Source organism: Podarcis melisellensis (genome assembly GCF_964234715.1).
Source record: "Podarcis melisellensis genome assembly, chromosome: 13".
Taxonomy (NCBI): Eukaryota; Metazoa; Chordata; class Lepidosauria; order Squamata; family Lacertidae; genus Podarcis; species Podarcis melisellensis.
The window spans coordinates 6,995,577-7,015,643 of record NC_138545.1 but is presented as its reverse complement, the minus strand read 5'-3'; the positions used below and the strand labels follow the sequence as shown (position 1 = coordinate 7,015,643).

The window sequence follows — 20,067 nt, the reverse complement described above, 5'->3', positions numbered from 1 at the left end:
TCTCTTCCCTTGGGGGTCTCCCAGCTGGTTGCTCCCACCATTCCTCTGGGGCCAGAGAGTCCATGACAATGGGGCTGGCCCCCCAGCTGGGCCAGGAGGAGGGGGCCCTGCAGCCTGGAAATGTGTAGCTAGCCTTGACCTTTGCCCAGGCCCTCTGGGTCCCTGGCATCTCAGCTCCCAGGGGTGGCAGCACACCAGCCAGACCCCCCGGCCTCCGGAAAGATCCAGATGCTGAGCTCAGGAGCTGAGCTGCCCCCCGCCCACCTGCTCGGTCCAGAGTCCACCCCCCTCCTGGTTCTGGCAGGGAGCCCAGGCCGTGTGGTCCAGGTGTGGTCCTGGCAGAGGGATGTCCCCTCAGGCAAGCAGGGTGATGCGTGGGCAGCCATGTTGATCTTTGGCCTGGGCTCTCCTGGTGGTTATGAAAATTCGGAAAGCTCTTTTGTTTTTCTAGGATTTCCTCCGCCAAAGGTGCTTCTCAGAAGGCTGCTGGCCCTTCCCTGAAAGATAAGGCGGCTTCCCTGAGTCACTCAGTCAAATGAGGAGCTGCGGCAGGCAGGGATGACCCCCGTGAGACACCCTCGCTGCACATCACCCCGATGCGGCTACAAACGGGGGGTACCATCTTTGTATACCACAGCTGAACCCCAGGACCTCCCTTTTCTGATCTCCAGGGTTCAGCGGCGACTTATTTTTTCCTCTGCCCTGAGTGTGGCTTTTCCTCTGCTGCCTTTCTCCTTTGCTCAACGCCACGAGAGCTGCAGAACACAGGGGAACCTTCCTCAGCCAGGACAGGGCAACATCGCTCATTGCATATTAAAATGCCGTCATGTTGGAAACGTATAGAAATATTAGTGAATTTCAGTGGCATGCAGGAATCGTGAATGGCTTGGCAGCAGCAGAAGGACAGAGAGCGTGCAGACATCCAGGCCTTGCAGGGATGGTGTGCAATGTTGGAAACTCCCCCCCCCCAGACACTTCTGGGGCCCAGCAAGTGGGGGGCACACAGGAGGGATGCAGGAGAAGGGTTCAGCTATTCTGGAGGAGCAGGAACGCCATCAGGGACACAACACAACATCCCTGCCCCGCCAGGGGTGAAGGCATCTTGCAAGGAAACAGATCTGCTGGGAGAAACACAGCGAGAGGGAACTGGGGGTGGGGGGTTAAGCCCCCGGAAGCGGAGAGGGCTGCTAAAAGGCAAAGCTGACTTTCAGGGAGAGCAGGTTGTCTGCCAATGACAACGATGTTTCTTCTTGCTCTGCTAAAGCACAGAGCCATTTCCTTTGTTCCCTTGAGGATCTGTACTTAGGCCATTTCCTCACCTGGAAGCTAGCCTGGCTATTCTGGGAATTGAACCTGTGCTGGATCCGGGAATTAGAAGGGGGTTCAGGCACACAGCCTACCCCTGCCCAAACTCACAATAATACATAGTGGGCCCCACTGCCCAGTCCCCTGTCTCTCTTCCTCCTCCTCACCATCCCATAATTCCTGTCTGTCCAGCCCTCATTCAAATTATGTCCTAGTCGAAGCTGGAGGAAAATATTTACGTTAACAACCACACGACCCATTTTTTTATGTGTCACCAAGGCATTTCTGCAGAAAGGGTGGATCGGGTGAGGGGGCGCCCTTTCCCCCAGGTACACCTACTTGCCAGAGGTTTCCCTCCTGTCTCCCAGGAACACCTGTTTCGCTTTGTTTCGGAGATAAATCCCAGCCGGCTTTCCATGGCTATTGCAGGAGATTTGCATCTCTGAGGTTTTGACCGGCAGGAAAATGCCTGCGATAATAAGATGGGTAACCATAGCAAAGTAAACAGAGTGGGAATCCCAGGAACAGGGATATCAGGGATGGGTGGATCACGGGGATTGAAGCTGGGGGAGCAGTGATCTCTAATTTTCTTCAGGTTTAAACAGCCTCAAGTCTCACCCCTCGGATCTCTCAAATCTCCGCCCTGGAATGTGTGCATCAATATCCGAGGTAAGGCCTCAATGGGCATGTGCAGAGTGCCACCCCCCTTCACTCATAACCCCCACACAAATGTAGGTTTTTCCAGGAAGGATCTGATACCCTTCCTTACTTTGCATGCACAACCACTGGTTCTGGAGAACTCAGGGTGAGAATGACCCAGATCAGCCCCCGGCTCCGTGGCACCGAGGCTTCCCAAAGATGCCACCCGTACCTCAAGGGTTAGAGAGAAGGGTACCACCTTTCCCCCTTTGCCAGGCTTCTGTAACTCGATCTGCTCAGCAGCAGGCAGAAATCCAACGGGTAATTTGCTTTTTGGCGCAGATAGGATGCCCAGAACAGCTGCCCTGCAGAAATATCGTAAGAAATGGTGTTCAGCAAGGCAGTGGCAGCCAAACACTTCACCTGTTGAATTTCTTCCTGCTCACAGTTGACCGGGGCACAAAGGCCTTGAACCGGGTTTGTGTGTGGAATGTGGTGCCGTGCTCTCTTGCCACTAGGCCAGGCTATTCCTTTAGGTATGTGCCGCATCTTTGGCTGTGGGAGCGCACAATTGGCAATGCCAAGCCTGGAGTTGTTTTTCCAAAATTGGTGGTTATATTTGAAATGTAGGTACAGGTATTGAATCCTTCCTGGAGCTGCCACCCCTTGTTTGTGGGTCGTGTGACAACTCAGTGCTGTGGGGTGTGTGTGTGTGTGTGTGTGAGTGGTTCACTGCACATGCTCTTGAAAACCCTGCCTGTGTCACAACTGTACATATTATAAGGATGGATATTTGACTTTGAAACAGATTCCTGTGGTGAGGTTTGGTAGGTCGAACCAGAGGCTGTTGAGACCCAGAGAAAATGAGAACATACCTTCTAAGTGCCCCCCCAAAAAACGGGACACCTCGTTTTTTCATGCCACATCTTGGTGGGGAAGATTGTTTCTGTGGGTTCAAGTATGGAGGGTCATCTCAGATTCCCAATTGGCCAGGATTTACTCAGGGGTGCATTATAGGACAGCCCAAGAGTCTGTGAGACAAAAGGTATAGGGAAACACATGTCATTTTATGGCTCATTCATGCCCCTCTGCTGTGCCCTAAGGAAAAGCGCTCTTCAGCACTCAATCAGAGCAAATTGTAATTTGGGTTTTGTCCGAATTGATGTTTGCTCCGATTTAGCACTAAAGAATGGATTTTCCCCAGGAAAGGAGAGGGGCGAGGGCGAAAGCAAAAGTGTAGGTGAGCCCTTAGCTGTTCAGCTTCTACCCAAAATCGTGGAGTGGTGGCAGGGACTGGCTGCAGAACCCCCAGGGGAAGGCAGATCCAGGGGGTTGATGGTGTTGGGATGACGATGAGTGGCCAGAGAGAGCAGACTGGGAGGAAGAGGTAACAGGGTTTCGTGGGCAGGAAGAGTCGGTGACAGAAAGCAGTCCAGAGAGAGGAGATGAGGCTGGAGAGGAGCAAGGCCCAAGAGGCAGAGAAGCTGAAGGAACCAGGGCGACCAGCTCCCCTCCCTCCTGGTCTCCCAGAACCAGGAGAGGCATGAAGAGGGCGAAGCATGTCCCATTAAACTTTAATTAGTTTAATGTAAATGCCCAGTGCACTTCCTTCTTTAAAAGTCTCACCACGGCAGAGGATTTCGCGCAGCAGCTAAGAAGGGCAGGAGAGGCAGCATCTTCCCAAAAAGGAGTCCTGGAGCATGCGGTTTGTAAATCAAAAATAAGGTTTATTTACAAAACACCAAAAAACAATCCTGGCGACGAACCACACATCTCAGCAAAACACACACCCAAAGGGAGAAGGGGAAGAACAAACAAACAGGGGGACTATTTATACAGACTCACGTTCCTGGAAGCCTAATGACCTCCAGCTGCTCAGTGATTAGAGCGTTTCTGCTACTCTTTTAACCCTTTGATAGCAACACCCCCTCTCGCTCGTAACACTGAGCTGTACCAACCTTAATACAAATTTAAACCTGAACAGAAACATTTATGAGATTGCGGACTCAAAGCTTTTGTAAAACCGTCTGCGAGATTTTCTTGGCTTGGACAATACTTTAGTTCAATTAAACCTTGTTTTACACTTTGGCATACATTTTGATAACGGATATCCAAGTGTTTTGTGTGCGCCTTGAATTGACCTGATTTAGCTAGTTTAATACAAGGTTGATTGTCTTCCCACACTCTGATAGGTAGGGAACATTCTCCAAACAATTCTTGTACCAGTTGCTTATAAAATTCCAGTTCTCTACATATATCTGATAACGCATTGAACTCAGATTCAGTTGAACTTAAAGCTATAAGTGATTGTTTTCTTGATCTCCAACCAATTAGTGCATTTCCAAATTTTATCGCTATTCCTGACACTGATTTTCTATCTGGTCCAGCATCTGCCCAACTGCTGTCGGCCCAACATTCAAGTTGTGTGCTGCCCTCTGCTGATAGTTTTAAGCGAAAGCTTTTGGTAGTTTGGAGATACCTTAAAACTCTTTTTACTCCTTGCCAAGCATGCATTGATGGTTTTTCAGCTTGTCTACACAGCATGTTGACAGCATATGTTATATCGGGCCGAGTCCACTGTGCAATGTGGAGTAGACTGCCTATCGCTGACTGGTAAACCCCGGGATTACAGAACTCTGCCTTTTGCTCAGTTTGAGCATCCTTTGTGTAACTTAACTCCATTGGGGTTTTAACACCAGCACAGTTGTTCATTTTAAACCTTTCCAGCAACTGCTGGATTTTAGCTTCTTGGCTAAGCCAATAGTTACCATTTTCATCTTGCTGAATTTTAACTCCTAGATAAACAGATACATTGCCTAGTGATTTTATCTGAAACCTTTCTCCAAGCTTTGTGGCAAATTGTTGTGCAAGTTTATCATCCTTTCCACTGTATAATAAATCGTCAACAAATATCAAAACTGCTTCTTGTTCACATCCCGAGCCTTTTAGATAAAGACACGCATCTGCTGCGCTCTTTCTGAACCCCATGCTCTCTAGAGCATCGTTTAAGCAGGAATTCCAATTACGGGCGGACTGTTTCAACCCATAAATGGATTTGTGTAGGCGCCAGACCTGGTTTGGCTTGTCTCCTTCAAAACCTGGTGGTGGTGTCATATAGACTTCCTCCTGTAAGTCTGCATTTAAATAAGCCACATTGACATCAAAATGAAACAGCTTATTTCCCTTCTTAGCTGAAGAGGCTAGAAGCATTCTTAATGACTCCGATCTTGAAGTAGGGGCATAGATTTGAGAATAGTGAACACCTTTGCGCTGCGAAAACCCTTTTGCAACTAGCCGGGCTTTATATTGCAACTCTTCAGTAGTTGTGGGCTTTAAACGATATACCCATCGACAACCTACAGCTTGTTGCCCTTTCGGAAGCTCTGTACTTGTAAACACACCGAGAGACTTCATTGAAGCCATCTCTTTTTCCATTGCTTCCTGCCACTTTACGGCTTCTGAGCTTGGAAGCTGTTGTACTTCCATATAGCTTTCTGGCTCACACTGTGCCATATTTACGTATACACTTGTCACCTTAAACCGCTCTGGCGGCTTGCCCTTCGTGGCGCGTTTTGACCTGCGCAATTGCTCCTCTTGTGCCCCCTCTGACCGTTGGCTGTCAGAATCTGTCTCAGACTTTATGTCTGGACGTGCCTCTAGGGATAAAGACCTCCGTTTAGATACCTCCCTTGGGCTTGGTGTTGCAGGTGACCTGCTTTGCTTTTGCTGTCTGCTAGGCCTACTGACTGGCGAAGTTGGAGCACTCCTAGATTCTGGCTTTTCTACCTTAGGAGAAGAACCTCGTGCCTGATCAGAATCTGCATCTGAACCGTGTGCACCATCCCCTTCTGGCTCATCACTCTCTGGACTTTCTTTCTCAGCATGAATGCCTAAATCATCTCTCAAAATGTCAGGGTTAGCGTGTAAGTGAGTCCATCCGGACTGCTCACAAAAATCAGCGCTCCTACTGAGGACCACTCTTGTAGTATCCCCACCTGGGTCCACAAACCTCCAAGATTTGGCATGTGGTTCGTACCCGCAAAAGATGAGTTTCCTAGCCCTTGGACTTCCCTTTTTCCTTAACGCTTTTGGGATAAGTACATAGGCTTGAGATCCAAACACCCGAAAGTAATTAACTTTGGGCTTCTTCCCATATAAAGCAAAATAAGGCGTAGTATCAATTACCGAATTATATACTCGGTTCAGAATATGAGTAGCCGCCTGCCAGGCTTCCGCCCAGTAACTTTGAGGAAGTTTAGCATCAAACAACATAGAGTTTGCCAACTCTTGCAGAACCCTATTTTTACGTTCGGCCACGCCTCCTTCTTGGGGGGAATAAGGTGTAGACAGACGATGCTTAATTCCCTTTTTCTTAAAGAAATTCTGCAACACAGACCCGGTAAATTCTGACCCTCTGTCTGTCTGAAAAGCAAGTACTCTAGTACCGAATTCAAGTTCTACCGCATGAACCCAATTTTTAACTGTTTCTGCAGTATCTGCTTTTGTTTTGAGAGGAAAAAACCATGTAACCTTTGTTTTGTCATCCAAGAGACACAGTGCATACTTTGAACCTCCCATGCTAGCAACAGGCATTGGGCCACACAGGTCCATATGCACAAGTTGGAATACTTTGTCAGATTTCCTATCTGAACTGGGATAGCTGCATCTATGAACCTTCGCACTTTTGCATGCAGTACAATCCAAATACTTAGTACATTTGTTCAATTTGCACCCTTCTGATAATTCAGGTTGCCTTTTAACATACTGAAAATTAATATGCCCTAAACGGCGGTGCCATAAATGAACACAAGAATTATGGGTAGGCGTGTTCACACAACCAGCATGAACCTGTTCAACTTCATCTGGACTTGTCTCAAAATAATATAACCCATTTCTGCATTCCACCTGCAAAAGAGATACGTTATTCTTTGAAATAGTGCAAACCCCATTTTCAAACACAGTTTTAAACCCATTTCTATCAAGTTCTGACACAGACAAAATACACCCCTTCAGTCCCTTTAGCACGTAGGCATCAATTTCTGTTTGCAAACAATTCAAGAACACTGTGCCTACAGTCTCTAAGGAACGTTTAGTTGAATCTGCCATAGTCACAACTTTAGGGGTTTGCAAATGTCTGCAATTCTGCAAACGGACACTAGATGGCGCCACCAGGTGGTGAGATGCACCACTGTCGATCAACCAGCGTAGATTGCTGCCTTGGCCACGCCCTTGCATCAACGCCATTGCTGAAGCCATGTGCTGTGTGCTGTGGGAGTAGCCACGACCTCCTCCTCTTCTTCGACGTCCCCTGGAACTCCTTGTCTGGTAACTAGGGGTAACGGCCTTGTTGCTGTCTTGACCAGGTTCACGTGTGCAATTCCTGATTAGATGGGAAGGGGAACCACAGCGAAAACAGTGTCTAGCTGCAAAAGCATTTACTGTGTGCTCAAACTCAGCATCAACACTCTTAGGCACAGCATAACTCCCCTTTAAAGACAAACCTCTTTCTCTTTGCCTTTTATCCTGTTCATCCGCAAGCCGAGAAGAAATGTATTCAAGGGTTAATTCAGTTGAAGGCATAGCTTCCAAAGTTAGAGCTAGAGTCTCATAGCTTTTATCAAGAGAAGACAACAATATGTATGACTGCTGCTCCATAGAGAAAGGAATGCCCAGCTGTCTTAGTTGATTAAAGGCAGACACCATTTTGGCAATATGTTCTTTCACACACGCTCCCGGTTGGAGACGTAAATCAAACAAACATCTTGTAGCATGGATCTTGGCCCCCGCAGTGTTTCTGGAATTTAACCGCTGCAGAACCGTCCAGACCTCATGCGTGTTCTTTAACTCAGAAACATAAGGCATTTGCTCTGGTCCCACTGCCAAAACTAGTAGACCTTGGGCTTTCCTGTCGCGTTTCTGTGAAGCTGCTGCTGCTGCTTTGGCTTCTGCAGACGCGTCTGCAGCTGCCTGTAAAGGCGGTGCTTCAGTACAGCTCCACAACTCTTTTGCTTGCAACCAAACCCTTACTCTAGCCTTCCAATCTTGCCAATTTTTCCCATTGAGTCGCGTAAACGGGACAGTAAAACTTTCCTGGGACTCTGCCATCCTCCCTGGGGCTTAGGAACGATACTCACACACCTGTAGACCGTCTCCCAGCTGCTGAGGTGGCTCCTTGAGGAATCAGACGTCTTCCAGCGAGTACAAACTGCGCAGTGCCTCTTTAAAACTTTTCTAGGCACGTTGCAGGACTCAAGCTGCTTTGGAGGCTTTCGTTGTCGGCAACCGCTTCTGTCTTCACTCCAGTCCTTGCATAAATCACTCTGAACTGCTCTCCTTATCTCCTTCTTGACGTACAAACAACCATAACCTGTCCCATTAAACTTTAATTAGTTTAATGTAAATGCCCAGTGCACTTCCTTCTTTAAAAGTCTCACCACGGCAGAGGATTTCGCGCAGCAGCTAAGAAGGGCAGGAGAGGCAGCATCTTCCCAAAAAGGAGTCCTGGAGCATGCGGTTTGTAAATCAAAAATAAGGTTTATTTACAAAACACCAAAAAACAATCCTGGCGAAGAACCACACATCTCAGCAAAACACACACCCAAAGGGAGAAGGGGAAGAACAAACAAACAGGGGGACTATTTATACAGACTCACGTTCCTGGAAGCCTAATGACCTCCAGCTGCTCAGTGATTAGAGCGTTTCTGCTACTCTTTTAACCCTTTGATAGCAACAAAGCAGAGCCAGACCTCTTGACAGAGTCTCAGATTGCTTGGGAAGGACTCAGGAGAGGAGGAGAGAAGGCGGAGTCTTTCAGCCCTTGCAACTGCATCATTGGGGCAAGATCTACTGGGAAGAGAAGCTGAGCTCACCAGGCCTGGCCTCAGCTGTTTATTTCTTTGAATAAAGCGTCAACTTCACTAATGCCATGTGTGTTACCCCTGACCTGCTTCTGGCACCCAAAGACCCCAGCACCTCACCATCTCTCCGCCGGCCACAACCCATGAGGTACAACTTGCTCAACCTGTTTTTTACTACATCTCCATGGATGCGACAATGGCTGCGAGAGTTCTAATAGCACAAGGATGGAAGACTGAAGAAACCCCAACTAAAGAATCATGGCAAGAAAATTTGATGGACTATGCAGAACTGGCAAAACTGCCACACAAGCTACGGGACAAGGATAACTGTGACTTTAAAGATGAATGGGAACCCTTTACAAAGTATTTGAAGACGCAACAAAGCGAACTGGACTCCTTGGCTGGTTTTGAATAAACATTCACAAACTTTTTATTGATAATTATCAGCTAAATAGTTTGAGGATCTATACAACTGTGTAACATGCAGAAAACAGCATTTTTAGAGAAATCAAAGACTGGAACTGAGGGAAGTCGGGGGTGGGGGTGGGTGGGCTCGGGGGAGAGAGGAAAAATGGGGGGAAATAAGGATGATATGTTTTTGGATAATATATTTTGTTTTGTTGTTGTTATTTAGTTGTTTAGTCGTTTCCAACTCTTTGTGACCCCATGGACCAGAGCACGCCAGGCACTCCTGTCTTCCACTGCCTCCCGTACATAGCTGTCAACTTACAGATTTGAAAATAAGGGACCAGCAGCCTTGAAAATAAGGGACCAGCAGCCAAAATAAGGGACCTGCAGCCTCGCCTGTTCCAGGCACTCCAGTCTTCCTGTCCTCCTGCAGTCTGGTCAAACTCATGCTGGTAGCTTCGAGAACACTTTGTAACCAGAGGTTCAACTGAATAGAATCTGAATCACATGCACCACAAGGCCTATGCAGCCTCAACTTAAGATGGCTCCCCGGCCTGGCTTTGCACTGCAAAGTTTGCAGCAGCACGTGCAACAACATGGCGTCCAGCATTCAACCCCCCCCTCAGCTTGCATTAACTAGCCACATACAAGGCATGCAAGCTCCAAGTTCTTAGACTTCTTATTGGGTGAGCAACACAGCCAAGCAACACAGTTGGAGCCTCCCTCCTCCCTGGCCGGCAGGGAGGGAGGGAGAGGAGCTGCTTCCTTTGAAATTTAAGGGACATTTAAGGGACCTCCATCAATAAGGGACAGCAGCGGGACATGGCCCTGGAATAAAGGACACTTGACAGCTATGCTCCCGCAATTTGGTAAGACTCATGCTGGTAGCTTCGAGAACACTGTCCCACCATCTCGTCCTCTGTCGTCCCCTTCTCCTTGTGCCCTCCATCTTTCCCAACATCAGGGTCTTTTCCAGGGAGTCTTCTCTTCTCATGAGGTGGCCAAAGTCTTGGAGCCTCAGCTTCAGGATCTGTCCTTCCAGTGAGCACTCAGGGCTGATTTCCTTCAGAATGGAGAGGTCTGATCTTCTTGCAGTCCATGGGACTCTCAAGAGTCTCCTCCAGCACTATATTTTGTTTTAATTTTGAATTAAAAAAGTAATCTAAAAAAACAAACAAACCCCAAAACCCTGTTTTTTATTGTACGTGTCTGGACTCTCCTTGCACCTTAATTGGAGTCATTTCCCACTAACGCTGGTCAGTTCTTACCAGCCTTGTGGTCGGGTCGCATTCCTGCGTACATGACACAGTCCTCACTCGCCTAAAGGTGATTCCACCTTAACTCTGGGAGGGGCCTTTGGCCGAGGAAATCCCGGAAAAAGGAAACAGCGTGCAGGATTTCCATAACCACAAGGAACCCCTTTCCCAAAAATCAATGTGAAAATGAGGAGCACTACGCCCACCCCTGACCGCCACCCACCCACCGGTTCCTGGGATCCCCACTCTGCTTACTTCGCCATGGTTACCCAGCGTATTATCAACCAACCGCACAGGTATTTTCCTGCCCAGCTCGACTGCAGAGTGAGATGCAAATCGGCAGTAGCCGTGGAAAGCTGGCTGGGATTTCTCTCCGAAACAAAGCAATCGGGCGACGTGTCCCTGGGAGACAGGAGGGAAGCCTCCATCGGGGGGGAAAGGGGAGGAAAAGTTTCTTCCCCGAAAAGCTCGCGCCACCCTTTCCCCAGAAACACCTTGGCGAGGCAGAAGAAAATGGGAAGGACAATTGTTCAGCCGCCCCTTTCCGACTACCACCTAATTTGACTGCGGATTGAACCCCAGAGATGGACGGATAAGGATTACGTGGCGTTGGTGAGGAGCGACAGGGTTGAAAAAAATTCTTGCTCCTATCCTCACACCCGCCATAGAAATATTATATAACCTGATGTTGGCTTTGACAGGAAATATAATGCGCACAAATGCATCTATGAGTGTACAATCTGGATAATATCAGAAATGTGGCAATTGTTGACATTTACCAGTGTTTAGACTGTTGCATATGCGTGTGTGTGTGTGTGTGTGTCCCTGCAGATCCTCCAAGTGTCCTTATTTTCCAGAGTCAGTCCCAGATTTACAGAAGCCATCCCAGTTTCTGGTTTGATCCAAGAACGTCCCGCTTTTCCTTCGGACATCGCTATTTTCATTGGATAAATGTTGCAGGGTATGGAGTTAAGCAACCAGCGAGCCAAGGAAATCAGCAACCATACAAGCTTTAGAAGGCAACTGAAGGCAGCCCTGAATAGGGGAGTTTCTTTTAATGTTTTATTAGGTTTTTGTTTTTTACATATGTTCAAAGCAGCCCAGAGTGGCTGGAACTATTATTCCATTATGGAATAGGACATCCCTATTTTCCTCAGAGAAATGTTGGAGGTTATGTTCCTGTACATGGCACCCTCATTTGGAAATACCCATCCCAGCCTGTTTCTGAGGGGTTCCAAAAGCGGGACAGCAGCAACCAGTGAGCTCATCTTATTATAGACTCCTTTTGTGAAGACCAAGGAACGCTGGCTCTCCACTCAACTACAAGACTCTTCTAGCAGTCTGCATTTTCTCACCCCATCCTTCACCACCAGCAAGCTCTGCTTATGCAAGTCACATTGCAGAGGAGCCTGCGAGCGCAGAAAAGTTGGCAACCCTATTTTGCTCAAGGACCAAACTCCACCGTTCAGCCCTTTCCATATATGTGGTGACACCGGAGGTCTCACTTCTGGGGAGCATTAGCAGAGCAGGAAGCAAAACCATTGTTGCTGGCAGAGTCCCCCCCCCCCCACAAAGCGAGCTTTGCCTTTTAGCAGCCCTCTCCGCTTCCTGGGGCTTAAACCCCCCCCCTCCAGTTCCCTCTTGCTGTGTTTCTCCCAGCAGATCTGCTTCCCTTGCAAGATGCTTTCGCCCTCGCGTGGCAGGGATGTTGTGCTGTGTCCCTGCATGGCGTTCCTGGTCCTCCAGAATAACTGAACCCTTCTCCTGCATCCCTCCTGTGTGCCCCCCACTTGCTGGGCCCCAGAAGTGTTGGGGGGGGAGTTTCCAACATTGCACGCCATCCCTGCAGGGCCTGCATGTCTGCACGCTCTCTGTCCTTCTGCTGCTGCCAAGCCATTCACGATTCCTGCACGCCACAGAAATTCACTAATATTTCTGTACGTTTCAACATGACGGCATTTTAATATGCAACAAGCAATGTAGCCTTGTCCTGGCTGAGGAAGGTTCCCCTGTGTTTTGCAGCCTCTCGTGGCGTTGAGCAAAGGAGAAAGGCAGCAGAGGAGAAGCCACACTGAGGGCAGAGGAAAAAGGGGTCACCGCTGAGCCCTGGAGATCAGAAAAGGGAGGTCCTGGGGTTCAGCTGTGGTATACAAAGATGGTACCCCCCAGTTGTAGCCACTTTGGGGTGATGTGCAGCGACGGTGTCTCACGGGGGTCATCCCTGCCTGCCGCAGCTCCTCATTTGACTGAGTGACTCAGGGAAGCCGCCTTATCTTTCAGGGAAGGGCCAGCAGCCTTCTGAGTAGCACCTTTGGCGGAGGGAATCCTAGAAAAACAAAAGAGCTTTCCGAATTTTCATAACCACCAGGAGAGCCCAGGCCAAAGATCAACATGGCTGCCCACGCATCACACTGCTTGCCTGAGGGGACATCCCTCCGCCAGGACCACACCTGGACCACACGGCCTGGGCTCCCTGCCAGAACCAGGAGGGGGTGGACTCTGGACCGAGCAGGTGGACGGGGGGCAGCTCAGCTCCTGAGCTCAGCACCTGGATCTTTCCGGAGGCCGGGGGGTCTGGCTGGTGTGCTCTCACCCCTGGGAGCTGAGATGCCAGGGACCCAGAGGGCCTGGGCAAAGGTCAAGGCTAGCCACACATTTCCAGGCTGCAGGGCCCCCTCCTCCTGGCCCAGCTGGGGGGCCAGCCCCATTCATTGTCATAGACTGGGTGGCCCCAGAGGAATGGTGGGAGAAACCAGCTTGGAAAACCCCAAGGGAAGATGGCTCAGAGCCTGAGGATTAGCGGTACGAGGAAAATGGGTGTTCAGAGGGAGAAGACTGGGAGGCAGGGGAAGGTGTCAGGGACGGAAGAGGCAACAGGGTTTAGCGAGTGGGGAGAGTGTGGCAGAAGCTGAATCCGGAGAGGAGGGAGGCCAAGAGGCAGAGATGGGTCAGACTGGAACAGAGTCCTGGATGTCTCTCCCTCCTCCTGCAACAAGCTCCCCTCTGCCTGGTCCCCAGGAGCCAGTAGAGGCATGAAAAGGGCGGAGCAGAGGTTGGCTTCACGCTGGCGCAGTCTCTGATTGCTAGGGGGTGACCTTAGAGAGGAGGGGCAGCTGTGGGGAGGCAGGAGCCCTCAGTCTCAGCGCTGCTTCATGGAGGCAAGACCTGGTGGAGAGGAGTCGCTGTGCTCACGAGGCCTGACACCCCTCTGCAGAACATAGTTTTGCTAATGAAGAGTTAACTGGAACAAGCACATCTACTGCTGGCTCGCTCTTGACCCCATGGAGCTATTCCCCAGTCCATGACTCCAGGCACTTCCAAGAAGAGAGAGGGGCATTAAACATTCTCAGCCCCCAGTGCTTAGTGCTGGTGCAACAGTCCTTTGAAGGACAGCCTTGCAGCAAGCTGTGGAGCAACAGAGAGAACCTCCATGGTCAGGGGCAGTCTATCTTCTCTGGTGCCAGGGAGGAGCTGGCAGGGAAGAACTCACACTCTCAATGCTCATCTTGGGTTTTCTTGAGTAGTGTCCACTCTCAGGGGAAACACTCTGGATTCAGAGTTCAGTAAGACGAGTCCGTCTGGATGAGGCCGAGGGCCTGCCTGCTCCATCATCCTGTTCTCACACTGGCCAATCAGATGCCCCAGAGGGAAGCAGGCAAACAGGACCTGAGTACAACAGACGGACGCTGGGCAATCGGTCCTGATCCAAGAGGGCTCCTCTGGTCTTCTCAGAGAAAGTGCAAGGTGCGTTCGTTCTAGAGATGAGGCTCCAAGCGAGAATTTCTCCATCCTTATTGAGTTCATGGCACAAACTCTTGGGTGATTGTGGGTCAAATGTCTGGACCAGAAGATTTAATCTGTAAAAAGTCAAAGCAAGTTATGAATAGGTGGGAAAGTCCTATTGAAAAGTTAATCCCATCTTGGAAGGAAGGAAGGAAGGAAGGAAGGAAGGAAGGAAGGAAGGAAGGAAGGCAAATTCAATTTTCTCAGGTGCTAATATTGCACTGGACTTGATGCCCCCTTGATTATGGGGGGCACCTTCTATTACCCATCCAGCATAAGGTACACAAAAGAGACATTGATTATACGTTCAGGAAACAGGCGCTCAGTTCTTTTTTTATTATTCCAAAATTTGCATGGAATAAATGAATGGAATCTTGCAGGCGATAAAATAGGGATCCCGAGTGACAGCAGTTCCCTGAGCTGTCTACAGACACGAGGTCCTGCTCCCGGAGATCTGACATGGAGAAGACTCAGCTGGTAAGTGCACCAATCCTGCTCCTTACACGGAGGGAAGGGGCAGGGGGGAGGCTGAAGCAGGGTCCACAGGGACGCCATTTGGGTTATGCTGCTAGTTCCCAGAGATGTTGGGGGGGCTATGGATTGTGCTGTTGACTTCCAAGCATAATAACAGATGAATAGCCCCCATCCTCAAAACCTTCAACCCTCTCTCAGAAGAACCTAAGTAGGGTCTTCTTTGTTCCAAGCGGAGATCCCTTCGGCTTCTGAGAGGGGGCAACCAGATGATCTTTCTGAGGCACTTGGAGGCCCAGCCCCCTCCCGCTCTTCCTTGCCAGTAGCTGCTATTCAGAGGTAGAGTGCTGCTGGCCCTGGAGGTTCCATTTTAGTCCTTAAGGCTGAGACCTGTCCAAGGGCCTTCCCTTTGGGACATGAGATTTCCAACTGGGGGACGAATGTCTGGGCTGTGCGTCTGAAATCCCCCACACTAAGGGGTGAGCACCCTAGATGTAAAAAAAGTCAGTGAATGTCAGGGAAATAGGACTAAGCCAGCCTTGTTCCTTGTATGCTAGGTTTTGATGTGCAAGGAAGTAGCGGCTTTTGTCTTCTTCCTTCCATCCCTCTGATTGGGAGGATTCCACGTTTCCTCATGCATTTACTTAGCAAGATTGACAAGCAGCTTCATCAAAGAGCTCCAAGTGGTGTGGGGGGGGGGGAAAGCACATAAAACACAGCTTAAATTTTAAGTGTGTATCTAGTATATCTATATAGATATATTGCATTGCTATATATAAAATATATCATTTACTATATAATATACTTACCATTAGACCAGGATATAATCATAGATATTGGATCATATATGTAGTAAGCATTTAAAATTATTCTATTTTACAAAAATGTACACCACCCCTGTCAGCAGGTTGAAATGACGCAGTCCAGGAAAGACTCTTGATTCTGCCAATTTTGCAGGCAGGTTTTTGGAGAGATCCCTGCCCACATTATTCTGGGAATAGAATACTCCAGCTTAGGAAGGCTGTGTGGAAAAGGGGGGGGAATGGGCTGCTAGATTTCTCTGTAAGGCAAGATAATATTTGGAGCAGTCCTGTTTGGGCTGTTCCACCATGACCAGTTGTGACCCTGCCCTCTCTTGCCCTTCCTTCCTTCCTTCCTTCCTTCCTTCCTTCCTTCCTTCCTTCCTTCCTTCCTTCCTTCCTTCCTTCCTTCCTTCCTTCCTTCTTCCTTCCTTCTCCTAGGCTGCGATGTGCTTCCTGCTCTCGACGTTTGTGGCCAGCCAGGCCTTCCAATGCATGTCCTCCTCAAACTGTTGTGAAGAGACGACACTCAATGAAGTCGTGAAGAAACTCACCACCCATTCCTCCCAGTCCGCCCAGTCCGCCCAGTCTGCCCGTTCCTCCCGGTCTGTGTCTTCCTCTGACGACTGCCGCTCGATTCCTGGTGTAAAGAACATGGCGTCCAGTTCTCCTTGGCGATATGTGTAAGAGAGAAGAATCGTACCTTTTATTCCTCTGCCCCCTCATCCGTCCCATTTTCATAGAATCGTAGAGTTGGAAGGGACCCCCAAGGTCCTCTAGTCCACCCCGCCCCCTGCAATGCAGGAATCTCAAAGTGTGGTCTCCCATCCTATCTGAAACCATACTGGACCCTGCTTAGCTTTCCAAATGTGCTTGCAGTTTTATTGCTGCACCACCAACTGGGAAGAAAGAGGCATCCCTTTGGCCCTGCCAGGCACCACCAAGAATGCCCTCCAGATTTCCCAGAGAGCTCAGCTGGTTAGAGCAGAGTGCTGAGGGGGCCGAGGTTGCAGCTTCGATCCCCGAATGGGACAGCTGCATATTCCTGCCTTGCAGGGACTGGTTGCTCGTCAGGGTCCCTTCCAGTCAGACCAGTGTCAGGGGTGACTGGAGTTCCTTTCCAAGATATCTGGAGGGCACCGGGTTGGGGAAGGCTAATCTAACCCAGCATTAGTCCCCCAAAGCTCCTCATCCAACACTATTTTATTTTATTTTATTTTCCCTTTCCCCCCACAACCAGCTTCCCAGTGCATTCCCCCATCAGACCACCATCCAGTCATAATGGCTCAAAGACAGACCTGTCCTTTCTCTTGCCTCCCCCAGGGAAGACATTGAAGACTCCCGCTACCCTCGACTCCTCTGGAAAGCCCAGTGTATCTGCCAAGATTCCTGCGTCTCCTTGAGGCACCCTGTGAAAAATGCCACCAAAAAGACCTTCGTCCAGAAGGAGGGAAACGGGGTGTCCGTCCCAATCTTTGCCGACACAACCGTCTACTATCGGAGGCCTTGTGCGAATGTCAACAAGTCCTTCTACCTTGAGCGGCGGAAATATCCTTTGCCGGTGGCCTGCACCTGTGTGGCCACACAGTGAGGCTTCGAAGCGGGAAGGGGATACCCAGAGCAAGACCGTGGATGGGATTCAGAGGGAGGGAGCCTCTGAACATGCGCAGAGTTCATTTCCCTCACAGGCTGCCACCCGCCTGTCCACCCACAGGACTTGGGTATACCAGAACCTCACTGTCTCTTTGCTCATTTCTAACTTCAGAATTAACTGCTGTGAAAAGGAAAAGCTCCCTCAACTGACCGGTTGAACTCGGATTCAAATCTTTGGCTTCCCCCAAAGGTCGCTGAGGACCAGCTGGAACAGCATCAGAAGGAACAGGGATCCGGGATGGCGTTTCTGGCGCTGTTGCAGAATCCCGGCCCCCTCTGGGCTCTTGGGGGGGGGCTGTCAGGACAGCGTATCCTAGAGATGGTTGGGCTTTGTAGTGGAGACCATGCAGGGAGAAAGAGAAAGGGCTTGTTCTAACACACTCAGATCTATCAATTGGGGGCTATTGGATTCTATTGCAGATCAACCCGGATTAAGTAAATCCTTGTCTTTCTCTTACTGCAGTTTGCCCACTCTGCCAAAAGTCGGGAGTCAACTTTTTCTCCTGCAAACGCTCCTCTGCCTTCTAACGTGTGCTTAGCTGCGAATTTTCTGTTAGAAGTAGAGGAGCAAGGAAAAATAAGTTGGCCACCCATTAAGATCGCTACATCTGGCCAGATACTTCTAAAGACATAGGAGCTGAGTCTACAGAAAAAGCTGGCAACTCTAAGTGACATCAGAGAATAAAGTTAGCAAGAGGCAAAGGAAAAGGCAACGTGGGAAATGTTCAGGCAGGAATTGTTGCAGGAGCAACTTGTTACAGAAGAATATCTCCTGATAAGCCTTGCCATCCCTGATCCTGGCTTGTGACCGTCTGCTCATCCCCATAGCTAGCAATGCCCACATTTATAGGTCAGGATCATTTCTCAGCTATTTGTACACTTGCACTAAAATCCTCTGTCTCTTATCTGCTGTCTCAAAGAAACTTATCCATCTTGCCTTTTTTATTTTAAATTTTTCAATTAAACATTCCAAAGACAGCAGAATGTGTCTTGCCTTTTTACTCCAGAGGAAACAGGACCCCCCCTCCCTTTGCGGTCGGTTGGGCTAGATGATCCACTGGGTCCCTTCCAACTCAGCCCTTCTATGATTCTGCGATTCCCTGCGGCTGATATATCCATGGTCCCCACCCCTCTGCTGCTGACTCTCCCTTGCCTTGAGAGTCCCACACTTATCCCGAGGAATATCTTTTCCTCTCCCTCCGCTTTCATCTCTCGCCAAAGTGTGCTCACTGCTCCTGCCTTAGATTTTTTTCATGATTCCCGAATGAAGCTGTTACGCTACTTTTCCTTTGGGAATATACTTAATGGAGTCACACTGCTACCTGCAACGATGATGTCACGGTGCTTGTCGTGTGATGTCATCATACTTGCCACCACCCAAAGCACAGAGAACCAGCTTGTGCCATGAATTTGCCACGTTTCAATGTCACTCAGCTTCGTTTGGGGCAAGAACCTGGTGCAGGGAGCAGCTGTCGAACAGACAGAAATATCACAGGTGACGCAAGACGGTACACAGGAAAGAGAACGCCTCACCTGTTGCATTTCCTCCTGCTGCACACAAGATCCAGGCTCAGAAGTCCAGAAAGGGCGGCGGGAGATGGTATCCCGCTCTCTAACCACTGGGCGATGCTACCCCCAAGGTCTGTGTGGCTTATCTGGCTTCAATGAGAGAGATGGTGAGCTGGATATTACAGACACCAAACTCCTCCGTTTTACTGCCAACATTTTCCAGGCAAGAAAAGGTGTGAGAACCTTCTTGGCACTTCCTCCCTTTGTGTGTGAGTTGCAGCTACACAGTGATAGGGGTGGTGGCACTCTGCACATGCTCAAAGAAGCCCTGCCTGTGTTGGTTACTGTACATATTCTCAAATGGAACTTTCCAGGATTGAGATTTTGGAAGGTGGAATCCGAGGCTGCTTGGGCCCAGGGAAAAGGAGGGCTCACTATCCCCCGGTGCCCCATAATTCACATCCATTGCATTCCCGTTCTTGGGATTCCCACTCTGTTTACTTTGCCATGGTTACCCAGCATATTATCGCAGGTATTTTCCTGCCGAGTGAGATGCAAATCTCCTGCAGTAGCCATGGAAAGCCGGCTGGGATTTCCTTCCGAAACAAAGTGACACGGGTGTCCCTGGGAGACAGGAGAAAAACCTCTGGCAAGTGGGGGGGGGTGAAGGAGGCTCTGCCCCACCCAGGAACACCTCCATGACACATCAGAGCAAAGGGAATCCTGGAGAAAGAAAACAGCAAGGCAGTGGTTTTCAACCTTTTTAATCCATGACTCCCAACACTTGCATTTGCCTGGATGGCCTAGTTAGTTAGAGCATGGTGCTGATAATACCAGGGTTGCAGGTTCGAATCCCGGATGGGACAGCGGGATTAGAGTCGGGGGGGGGGGGCTCCTTCTAACAGTTCTGTGATTCTTCTTGATCACTCCTGACCAATTTGTGCCCTTGCCCCCGATCCACTGCGCCTGGCTTTCTAAATCAGAGAACCTTAAAGACATCATCGTTGTTGTTGTTGTTGAGTCATTTAGTCGTGTCCGACTCTTCGTGACCCCCTGGACCAGAGCACGCCAGGCACTCCTGTCTTCCACTGCCTCCCGCAGTTTGGTCAAACTCATGCTGGTAGCTTCGAGAACACTGTCCCACCATCTCGTCCTCTGTTGTCCCCTTCTCCTTGTGCCCTCCATCTTTCCCAACATCAGGGTCTTTTCCAGGGAGTCTTATCTTCTCAGGAGGTGGCCAAAGTATTGGAGCCTCAGCTTCAGGATCTGTCCTTCCAGTGAGCACTCAGGGCTGATTTCCTTCAGAATGGAGAGGTTTGATCTTCTTGCAGTCCATGGGACTCTCAAGAGTCTCCTCCAGCACCATAATTCAAAAGCATCCATTCT

The 20,067-nt window shown here is 49.5% G+C and overlaps 1 protein-coding gene across 1 annotated transcript; it reads left to right on the top strand.

The window, feature by feature from the left end:
* Window positions 1-14,659: 14,659 nt before the first annotated feature.
* Window positions 14,660-17,914, top strand: LOC309355869 (interleukin-25-like). Its single transcript, XM_081887088.1, has 3 exons — window positions 14,660-14,725; window positions 15,961-16,202; window positions 16,843-17,914. The coding sequence occupies exons 1-3, from the start codon at window positions 14,708-14,710 to the stop codon at window positions 17,108-17,110; spliced, it is 528 nt and encodes a 175-aa protein (XP_081743214.1). The 5' UTR covers window positions 14,660-14,707; the 3' UTR covers window positions 17,111-17,914.
* Window positions 17,915-20,067: the final 2,153 nt, after the last annotated feature.